Source organism: Ostrinia nubilalis, chromosome 14, assembly GCF_963855985.1.
Source record: "Ostrinia nubilalis chromosome 14, ilOstNubi1.1, whole genome shotgun sequence".
NCBI classification, from domain to species: domain Eukaryota; kingdom Metazoa; phylum Arthropoda; class Insecta; order Lepidoptera; family Crambidae; genus Ostrinia; species Ostrinia nubilalis.
In genome coordinates this window covers 15,732,588-15,743,868 of record NC_087101.1, presented here as the reverse complement: position 1 = coordinate 15,743,868, position 11,281 = coordinate 15,732,588, and the positions used below count along the sequence as shown (strand labels likewise).

At 37.8% G+C, this 11,281-nt stretch overlaps 3 protein-coding genes and 1 long non-coding RNA gene across 4 annotated transcripts; all 4 read left to right on the top strand.

Moving 5' to 3' along the window:
- The first annotated feature begins 507 nt into the window (after positions 1 to 507).
- On the top strand, positions 508 to 3,037 carry LOC135077925 (uncharacterized). Its single transcript, XM_063972454.1, has 3 exons — positions 508 to 570; positions 1,045 to 1,305; positions 2,876 to 3,037. The coding sequence occupies exons 1-3, from the start codon at positions 559 to 561 to the stop codon at positions 2,993 to 2,995; spliced, it is 393 nt and encodes a 130-aa protein (XP_063828524.1). The 5' UTR covers positions 508 to 558; the 3' UTR covers positions 2,996 to 3,037.
- A 3,500-nt stretch (positions 3,038 to 6,537) lies between these two features.
- Positions 6,538 to 8,159, top strand: LOC135077922 (uncharacterized). Its single transcript, XM_063972453.1, has 2 exons — positions 6,538 to 6,634; positions 7,400 to 8,159. The coding sequence occupies exons 1-2, from the start codon at positions 6,623 to 6,625 to the stop codon at positions 8,027 to 8,029; spliced, it is 642 nt and encodes a 213-aa protein (XP_063828523.1). The 5' UTR covers positions 6,538 to 6,622; the 3' UTR covers positions 8,030 to 8,159.
- Positions 8,160 to 8,163: 4 nt separating this feature from the next.
- On the top strand, positions 8,164 to 9,324 carry LOC135077924 (uncharacterized). Its single transcript, XR_010258548.1, has 2 exons — positions 8,164 to 8,376; positions 8,604 to 9,324. It is a non-coding gene; the product is annotated as an uncharacterized LOC135077924 (long non-coding RNA).
- A 1,321-nt stretch (positions 9,325 to 10,645) lies between these two features.
- LOC135078224 (cytochrome c oxidase assembly factor 6 homolog) lies at positions 10,646 to 11,244 on the top strand. The gene is made up of 2 exons (XM_063972813.1): positions 10,646 to 10,823; positions 10,900 to 11,244. The coding sequence occupies exon 2, from the start codon at positions 10,916 to 10,918 to the stop codon at positions 11,162 to 11,164; it is 249 nt and encodes an 82-aa protein (XP_063828883.1). The 5' UTR covers positions 10,646 to 10,823; positions 10,900 to 10,915; the 3' UTR covers positions 11,165 to 11,244.
- The last annotated feature ends 37 nt before the right edge of the window (positions 11,245 to 11,281 follow it).

The following is an 11,281-nucleotide window of genomic DNA, read 5'->3' as shown; positions in this document are numbered from 1 at the left end:
AAGGAAAGCTTATAATAATGCACTAGTTTAGTTGGATGCCGTCGATACACTAAACCTAAACTTAAGTCTTAGCAAACAACTACAATTTTTATTCTATCGCCGTACCACTACACCCCATATCACAATGTTAAAAATTATAGGTTTAGAATTCATGATTTCCTAAACTATCTTTCTGAAGAAGGTATAAAATTATAAAAGCTTATTTTATAGCAAATGTACCTCAATTTCAATCCATTAATGTAAGAATTTTAATAAATATTTAAATGTCCACTTTGATTATGAATTCAAATACAGCCTACACAGCTCGAAGCATCCGTCTATTGCCTAACAAGAATCCTAAATATTTACGCATCTGATCCTTATTTCCCAATATTATTCTCAAAACGATACCATAATCTAATGGTGGTATGTTTAATTAATTATAATAAGAGCACGTACTTGCGCAAGAGAGGCTGTATTTGCAAAATATTGTCGGCCTCGGGTCGCGGAGGCTCGCGTATAAAACACAGCCGCCGTAAGGGCATACATCAGTTGTATTCTCATCAACAAACCACCAACATGAAAGCCTTCGTGAGTATCCTAAAGAGCAAAAAGTGTACAAGTGTCCATAATAAGCTACAATATCGGGCTTGCAACCAAAATGTTTTATAGTGATTTCAAAGTGTTTGTGACCATTCAGTGGAATAAGACGAAGTTCAGCACAAATCCCATAAAATAAGGATTCTATAAAAGGACTATATCGTATGATGATGAAAAGGACGAATCGATATTGCTTTTTGTGTAAAGTTTAACGAATGGGATGAAAACTTTTCAACAACAATCCACTGTTCATTAAGCTCTCTACGTTGACTATTTTCATTGCCTGTTTGGAAAATTATCCAAAAAGAAATTGTTATTAAAAATTATAATTCTTCATCAAAGCCCTGATTGGTTGTCAAAATTCAGAGCTCCTCCTATGTCTTAAAGCACTAATTAAGCCTTCGTCAATGATAATATAATAGATTGCCTCCTAATCGCCCCTACTAAAACTATCTTCTTCCCCAGGTTTGTGTAGTCCTCCTCGCCGCCGCAGCGCTCGCAGCGCCCGAAGGCAAGCGCGACAAGCGCGGCTACCTGCTCGGAGGCTACGACCACTTCGACTCCTACGACCACGGCCTGACGCTCAACTACGGGCACGGCCACTTCGACCACGGCCACTTCGACCACGGCTACGACGCCCACTTCTACGACCACGCGCCTATCATCCACCACCACGCGCCTGCTGCCAAGATTGTCTCCGTCAACAAAGTCGTTGAGGTTCCTAAGGTAAGGCTACTCACAAAGCCTAAATATTCAGACAAGAATCAAAGTAAAGGGTTTGGGTTGGCATAAATTCAGAAATAGACTCATTAAAAACTATGTCAAAAGTTTCGTTTTTCTCGAGTAACTTGATCAAAGAAAGGTAGAAACAATACAGTAATAATACACCGAGTCCGACGATCTGCCAACTACCTACATTAAAAATGTAACAGCGGTTTAAAATATTCGTAACTCCAACTATAACTAAGTACGTTATCCTGTGGTTCTAATTACATACAGTTGCCTAGAAACCTAGGGTAATGATGGGCTTTACAAATATCCTATTAGAATTGTTACCTAATGCAGGAGAAACAGGTTCTCAATTGATATCTTCATTGCCCCACTAAATACGAGTAACTACTTCTGCTGCAATGGCTCGAGATTCCTTTCATTCAGTATCTTGTTACAATAAATAATGTAATCAAAAGTACCTATTTATCACTTTTTTTTTTCTAACACATAGTAGGTACGACATACGGTCCGCTTTCCCATTGCACGAAAATATTTTTCAAAAATTCCCCCGGATAGGTACCTTAAAATATAGAAAAACTGAAACTTTTCTTTTGCAAAAATAGCAATGCACAGCAAGCCCTTCATTTAATGTCGAAAGCTGAATACACTAAAACTGTGCTAAAACACACAACACAATGATAAAAATGGCCGCAATGTAAAAGAAGCAGTCGACAAATTAATCAACATTTTTTTCTCTTACCTTGTTATTCTGGAGATGCACTAGAACAGCGCAACTCCACAGCTCACACTCTGTTGATACGAACACCAACAATTCAGCAAGAGTCACAAGGAATCACAACTTATTCCCACATATCACTCAATTTTATAACACATGAAACCCGTCCGTGTCGTTTCATGGTCGCGGCGCACTAAATAGTAGCAGTACCGCCGAAAAATCAAAGAAAATTTTCATGTGAAACTACCCACAATAACTTTATTTGTCATTAACTGTCAAAAGTTTAATGTCATTTTCTGCGTTCCTGTCCACGCAGTATTCACTTTGTGATTCGTGTTGAATTCTTCTAATGAGTTTGGTTATATTTTTTTTAAATTTGGAATTCCATAAAATCTTTACGGACTACGAGCCGTGCTACGAGCGAGCGAAGTTTCATAGGCAATTTTGTTTTCTTTTGTTCAATTTTGTATGTGTGTTTATAGTCGAATATTAATTTTAATTAAATGGTAATATTATTTTACATTAGAAGTTTTGAAATTAAACAACACTGCATCATCACTTCAAGTCCTCGTAAAGTTTCAGTAAAGTCCCACTATTCTGAAATGTCAATTGGCAAAAATCTAAAATTAAACTCAGTATATCAGCGCCCTCCGGTAATTATTATTTTAAGGTTGTCCAACGTGGCAAAAATCAGAACCAGCCATCCGGTATTAGCGGTGGCGCCCCCTGTCAATATCACGGGTATGACGGTTCAGTTCTATAAAGTGCTAGTAATCTTTACTAAACTCGTTGAAAAATTTACAATTGATAAAGGAAAACAAATCATGCAAAATATTTCTTTTGTTACAGGTCGTTGAAGTAAAGAAGGTCGTATCAGTCCCCAAGGTTGTGTCCGTCCCTCAAGTGGTGAAGTACTCCAAGATTATCGCGGAGCCCCACTACTCCTACGCGTCCTCCGGCTGGTGGTAACCTCACAACCAAATTGTAGCAATAAACTTAATTTAATCTAAAGCTTGTGTCATTTAACTCACCTAGGTTTCACATTATGCCTTGCGAAACGTAATTGCGGTAATAAACTATGAGATAGGGATGTAAGAAAATGACATCGTAGTGGCTACCTACCTATTTGAAGTAGCTTAATGATCGTCATGTGACTTGCTACTCGGCCAAATGTAAAAAAAGATGAAAGCTGTTCTTATTGTGCCCTTTCGAGCACTTGCACTTTATCCTTACATCAAATCTAGGCTATCATGAGTTAAATAAGTGTTTATTTATTATCTGTATAGCTTTCTACGTTGTTCAACATCTTTTTCATAATTTCATCATTCAACTCATTTTACGCCGAGGCTGCCAGAATGCTAGACTTTGAAGTAATATTTTAGGTAAAGCTTAGCTTGTTATGATGGCAATAGCTGTCACAGACACGCTGTACAACACGTATTCAGTCTCTCACAAATGATGTTATTGAATACTTACCATACGTGTAGATCACAACACGTCATATTCAGTCTCTCACATGTTATTGAATACTTACAATACGTGTAGATCCCATATCACATAACACTAACACTCTTTCAAATTCCCATTATTACAATGCTGAAACATAATTTTACAACAGCAGGAAGCATTGGGTACGAAATTCGCAGTTTACACTTTGATAGTTTCTGATTACTTTTTCAGGACTTGATGGATTTATTCGAAAGTAATTATACGCTATAATTGAATGATTAACCGAAACTCATATATCAGATTACAAACATTGTTATGCTTTCATTTTCAACGGTAATGCTATGCTCGATTACATTTATACCCGTTTTGCCTACGCGCTACGGCTTCCTTATTAGTTTCAAGCTGTTGTTCTAAGAGGTAAATTTTCTAAAATCCTACAACTTAGCACAATCCTACTCTTGACATAAAATATGTTATAAATGAAAGAGATATATTGTAAACCTAATTGACATCGTTCTTCTAAGTTAGCTTCGTGTATTTCATTAAGATATAGAATAGAGCCGTAGTTAAAAGTAACTTGGGGAGTAGAACACCCTATTTACTTCACTTACGACATTTATAATGTATGCGCCTCATGGCTGACCTGAGTGAACTCATGGAGAATGTTAAGCTTCCCTGTATTGTATACACCCATTGATTATGCAATACAAAGGTATGCTCCCAGAAATGTTATGGAGTTAACATTTTATATTTTCTTTTTTAAATCCTCATCCGATTTTAAAAATTTAATTAAGCCGTATGTCTGGCTCGTAGTAAGTCTAGTAGTCAAAGCTTGTTTTTCATAAGAAATCAAACATTCCAGGTCTTACAACCTTTTTCGGAAAATCATTACTGTAATCTAATACTCATTTTGTATATTTTTGAACATAAGTACAGTTTTATTAAAAGTTAAAATAAAATAGGTTAATGTTTCTTTTCCTTTAACTTTAAACCTGTATAAAACTTGATAGAGTTTCTTTAAAAACGGTCCAGCACAGACGCTACAAACCAGGAAGCCAGTTAGCGCATCATTTCTCCGCAAGAAGGTCAATGTCGCTTACGGCAGTGGAACCGTGTTTGTGGCCCAAGTTCAAGCCTCGCGTAGTCGACGCTTGCGCAACTGCTCCGCTCTCTATATGGCGACAAGGTGGAAATAGAAAACTGGACTGCGAAAATAATGCTTTTCTACACAAAACACAATGAAAAACATTAACAAATACTTAAATAGAAGCTTTTGACACCCAGCCTTAGGCCTTAGAATGCGTAAGTCAAAGAATAAAATAAAATTATGTAACAGTAAAATTCATTGAATATTTTTACATTCAGTTTACAGTTACCTACTAAAGAAAAGATATACTTCTTTTCTAATTAATAGTTAATTAAGAACATGCAAAACTTTTAAGTAGACTATCTCATTTTCTAACTGTTCGTGACATAGATGATACTTACGCTGATTTTGTGTGATCGTCACTCAATTAGAGCTATCCTTAGTTATAGATGGTTAGAATTTACCTATTTTATAATAATTTCTAATTTTAATAATAATGTTTTTACATAACATTCGGAAATCCAATCATGCTTATAAATGAGATACATTACAAAATGAGGACACAAGATCATTTGCGACACTGATATCGAATGATCTGAGTAAATTATTCTACATGGATTTCGCAAAGCCATTCGGCATGGTCGCTATGAATCCTTGATGGCTTTTATGTGCAATTACTTTCTGTAATGTTAGACGAAAAGCTTCATTTACTTATAGTTCTTCGATATTTCTCGAATTTTCTTCCAAGCATGGAATGTTATGACTGAAAAGCAAATTATCTAATAGAGCCGGTGAAACCACTTATGTATGCTAGAAGATTACTTGTAGTGGCATAATCGGGGTAACTAGAACTACTACCTAATTCTGTAATCATTATCAAGAACACAACATTTAGGTATTTGCAAGTTTGCATTCTGTTTATGAGTTAAAACGATAGTACATAAGAAAGTTCCATAATACGTAAAAATGTGACGTACTTACCTATTATTTTCCGATAGCGGAAATTATGTGATAAATCCAGCGTGTGCTGTTGTGTCGTGTAGCTCAAACCTCTTATTTGTTGCATCTTCATTAAATAATGCTGATAGCTGAGTGATGATGATGTGATATCGCCGGTGGATTTCAAAGACTCTACACCCAGCTTTCGATTTCAAATTAAACAACCGCGAATCCTCTCGACCGTCGCAGCATGCAACCCAATTTCTCATTAGCCTAACCAAACATTCATAACATTACTCCACGAAGGGCATGTATAACCGCGAAGACAAATTAATTGCCGTGTCTACAATCGCCGACGCCACTGGAGCGTGTCTTCCAACTGGGGCAGGTAGTGCGTGGGCCACGCGGAAGGAAGCGCAACACTGTCACCGAATTAATTTTTATGAAGTTGCAAGCACATTTATGGAGCTGATAATCGAGCAAAGGAGGACAAGTTTTTCAGCTAGCATGGTGATTAAAATAAGCAGCTTTTTAAAGAAAACAAATTATGTACGAGTATGATGATTTCCTATAAGGATATTTATTGAAGTCCAATGTAATAACATGCTGGTTATCAAGTTGAGATACTGGCTTGTCCCAATAACTTGTCCATCAATTGATTCAAGATAATTATGTGCCGAAAATGGAGTGGATTATGTAGAGTCAATTAAAATGCTAAACTGTTATCAGAATGAAAATGTCTGGAAACGAATCATATTTCTACATGGGCCCATGACTTATTACAGGGTGAGGTATTAGCTGGAACTACAAAACAATGCCAGAAGCTTCTTTTTTACATCCCATACGAATGTATGTAGAAGAATTTGCATAACAAATCACGGACATTGTACGACAGGAGTAAATGAATCAAGGAAAATTAACAATAACGTCTTTGCATGGCAAATGGCACGCAGCATGCACCGCTCACAGTCAGGGGGAAGTGTATTGATCAGTATTGAATAATCCTGTAAAAAGAATCAGCTCTGTACAGTTCCTACCCCTGAAAGCCGGCGGTTGCAGGGCAGGGGCGCACGCGCAGCCCGCCAGTAACGCACGCGCCGCTCTGCGGGACGGTCACCGACATGGACTCAAGGGTAAGCCTCATCGTTATCACTTATCTGACTACCCTCATACACTTGCACCTTTGCTTCCTTTTTTAGGCTTTTTTGGTACCTATCGTGCTAATTGACTCTATGATGCTGGCATGAGAGTGAGCCACAAGCACATCAATGGACGACTCACAAAATTTTCTATATCCGTTTCAATAGCACTTTCAGGAAAGGTATTTTCTTCCTTTATAAACTTTGTTTTCTAGAGACTAGAATGGCCGAAATAGTTTTGTTTTTAACACACTTGGGGATTTTCTTTACCCTTAACCCTTCGAACGCTGATCAAAGATACTACCAAGATACAGTGTTGTTGTTTGTGTTTTTCCTAAGTGTGGTGCAGAAAGTGAAAAGAAGTGATTATGATTACGAACGTGCGCAGTTATAATTAAGTGATCAAGAGGATATTGATGCGAACATTTTAAAATCACACGCAATCGTAAGCAGGAAACGTCGACTGCCTGGCCTAGTGGTTTACGTACGGGACTACCGTAAAGGCCGTGGGTTCGATCCCCGCACAACAATATATACTTTTTGTGAGCACGAACACATCTGTTTTTATTAGCCTGGGTGTTTTCTGTGTAGTTGAAATATATGTTTATTGCGTGCGTGGTCTATGTATAAAATAAAGTAGCTGCTGGCTTGCTTAACTAATACGTGGTTGGTTTTTTATTCGGAACCGGAAACTATAGCTTTCGCGTATTGGCTACTCACATGGGATTTTTTTTCAAATCTATTATTATCTCATTTCAGATACCAATACTGTTGCTCTCGCTGTGCGCGTGTGCCAGCAGTGAGCCGCTGCCCGACGCGCTCCAACGACGGAGCGGCCACGGAGTGTACGCCTCGGAGTACTCGAGGGGCTACGAGCCCCTGGCCTACGCAGCCATCCCGCTGCACGCGCCAATTCCCGTTCTACACGTCCTCACGCCCGCCCAGAACCCCGACCAGGAACGCGCCCAAAGCGTCAACAGGCCCAATTACGCCCAACCGCAGCAAAGTGTCAACAGGCCTACTTATGCTTTACCTCAACCAAGCGTCAACAGGCCTGCTTATCCTCAACCGCAGCAGAGCATCAACAGGCCTACGTATGCCCTGCCGCAGCAATACTTGCCCCAGCAGTACGTGCCCCGATACGGCCAACCAAACGGCTTCGTCAACCCATACTCATACGCCTCATCCATGAGCTACCTCATGTACACCAACCCCCCAGAAGAACCAGAGGAGAGCGCCCCGCCCACGATCCTTTATGCTCGCCCCAACCCCAATGGGGGCTACACGTACCGCCGGAGACCCAACAAAAATCGAACAGCCCCAAAGAAACCCACAAACGAACCCGTCATCATCAAAATCCACAAATACAGAGTCGTCAGAGATCGATAGACACGATAAACACGTAGATGATAGAAATTCTAATTGTAAAAATGCCACTGTTAATTTTTAATTGTGTTTAATTAAGGAATTAACTATTATTTTTATGGACTAATTTTATGTTTGATATTAAATGTAACACGTTTATCCCTTTCAGCACGGATTGTACTAAACTTGCGTTGACACTCAAAAAATTGTAGAGGTCGCGGATTTTGATTTTGCTGCGCCGAAACGGTCTCGATCGTTTGTGCATTACCTATTCTAACCGTTAGAACATACGCGCGGGGGGAAAAACTTGCCAGTGACGCGTCAGGACTTGTGCAAGACAGGAGTCATGTTTGTTGACGGCCGAGGAAGACGTGAGTGTTTTGTTTCTATATTTAATGTGATATTTATGTTATGAATTGTATTTATTTCATTTGTTAATATATCCCTTTACTATAAAACAAAAAAATATTACAGTATTTATCAACATTTTCTTATAAAAAGAGCCATTTAGTTGCGAGCGCACGTTCGTGCGTTGTCGTTTTATGTTGTGCTTTTAGGTAACATTGAAATAATACTAAAATGTTATATTTTTCAACAGGTTGTGCTCTAAACGAGAATCTGGTGGAACAACTGATCGGAGATGGGTGCACATCTGACTTGGAGGAGGAATCGAACGAGGAACAACTAAGCGAAGCTTTTCTGTTTCTGGAAAATGATGCGGATAGTCCACACAACGGTGAAAGGAATGAGTCTGATGAAGAAATGGGAGTCCCCTTAGCACAACTGCGGCAATTAAATGTGACAGAGCCTAGAAACCAGCCAGCAGCCTCTACTAGTGGTCTACCAATGCAAGAAAGACGCAGAATTTGGCGCGCAACTAACTTCGAAAACAAATGCCATGATTTTCCACCAAGAGTAACAGCTGGTGAGGTAAAGAAATTAAGGTTAAGGACTTGCTGTGGTTCAGATTGGACCTTGCTGATGTTCTGATTGCTTCGTTTCCTCAGGCTGATCAAGTTTTAGAAGATGAAGCTCCTATTTCTGAACCATCAACTAAAAGATATAGATCAGCTGTTGTTCCATCGTCAGATAAACGATTGGACAAATTTAACCATTTCCTGATCTCACAAGAGGTAGAAAATGCAGGTTTGAGAACTGCACGTCTTCCACTACTATCCGTTGCACAAAATGCAACGTTCATTTGTGCCTTGCTAGGAATAAAATTTGCTTCCTAGCATGTCATACCACCAAATTTTCTAATTGATTAATATTGTTACTAAGAAGACTGATTTGTTTCATTAAAAATTGTAGGAAATATCTTTGTTTGTTTTTGATTAATGTTATTATTCAATAAGGGTGTCATAATTATGTTACTCAAAGTAATTCTGTTTTTAAGTCTAAGAATATCGAATATGATATTGATGAGATTTTTTTTTTAAATCTTGTCATTAAAATGTAATTAATATGCGAGATTAAATACTTATGTTGATGAGACTGATAAATAGGGCTATAATAAATAAAGTACTTGCAATTAAACAAACTTTGTATGATTTATTATGGAATGCACGATCCTGCGTTAGCTGAGTAGAACCTGGAACGCACGTACGTGCGATGTCTATTGGGGGGAAACTAGAGGGGGGGGATTTTTTTTACTATTTTGGTTGGGGACTTTGATTGCTATGGGTTACATATAAATACAAGTTTTTCAAGTTTTCACTTTTTGTTCTGTCGTGCTGAAAGGGTTATGAATGTACGACTGCATTTAATAAATGTATGCTTAACTATTCGACATAAAAGAGTTTGATCTACAACACCTGTAGGCTTGAAAGTATAACATAAAATAATTCATGAACGTTAAGTAAACATTGCCACGTGTAGGTAATTTTCACTTCCAGGAAACTGCAGGAAGTGAAAATAGTGTGACAATAACCAGTAAATTCTTGTTTAATAACATTCAGAAATGTGTAACGCAGCTCATAAAAACTAAGCCACGTTTAGTCGTAAAAAACCTACAAGCGGTTTGTTAGTTATGCACTTTCATTGACTACATTATATTAATTAAGTAAGTAGGTAAGTATTAAACTCGAAAATTAATTCTTCGGAAGTGTGCTTTAAAACTACATAGCAATCAAGTTGTAAGTAAACTACAATACGAGTATTATCTTAACTACTATCCTCGACAGTAAGTAAGTAGGTACCTATTCGGACTCGTGACATGCAGTGCAGTGCATACGGAAAACGTATAAACTGTACACGCACGCCCGTGGGACCATGGCCGTGAAATAGATTCTACTTATTTCATGCACTATGCCAGACCTAATTGTTATTTAATTTTCTTTCATCTTTAATAAAATATCTAAACCGCCAGTCCGATTAAGCAATGTAAGGCGGATCCAAAGTTTAAACGGAAGTGACCATAACCATAATAGTTGATACAATCTACTACACGAACGATACAATACAAGAAGAAAGGAAAATAACATTAAACCAGGTTCTAAATAATTTATAATAAAAACAAACATAGCTTAAAGAGCTTCTTTTACGAATCTTGATAAGTTTTTTGAAAACCATATAGTTTTTATGGCTCGAACTACTTAGTTCCAAGTTGGACAATTTTTTGTGGCAGCTGACACTGACACTTACTCCATTTGACGTTTTCTCTTCACTCGATAGCCGAGTTTTCAGGTTATTTTGAAGAGATTTGAGAAAATTAACTTTATCTGATAAAATAAATTGATCTATCCAAAAGACTGATCAATTTACGGTGCACTGGTGCACATTTTTTTAACTTTCTATTAATCACTTCTTGGAAGTATACGTAAGTATTTCAATTTGGTTAACTTATTGAAGAGGGTTAGGTTTTTCCGAGTCTAAAACATTTTCATTCGTTTTAGGTAATTAGTGATTGCAATGTCGTTCCCAAATAAAGAGCAGAGAAAAATGTGTTGGGACTCGAGGGATCGCTACTGGGAGTGCCTAGATAACGAGAACATCAAAGACAGTTCTCTAAAGCCGAAAGTCTGCTCGGAGCTTAGGCGGATATTCGAGAACTCTTGCCCCACTCAGTGGGTCTCGCATTTTGATAGAAAACGAGACTACAATGTGTTCAAAGAGAAAATGCAGAAAGAAGGCTATGAACCCATAAAAGAGTCACAATAAATTAACACCTGCAGTGTTATCTGACTTTATTTAATTTAAATGTAAATATAGTTTATGTAGTAAATTATTACAATTTGAAATTGGTTTTTATTTATTCTATCCCTGTGGAGTAGGCTG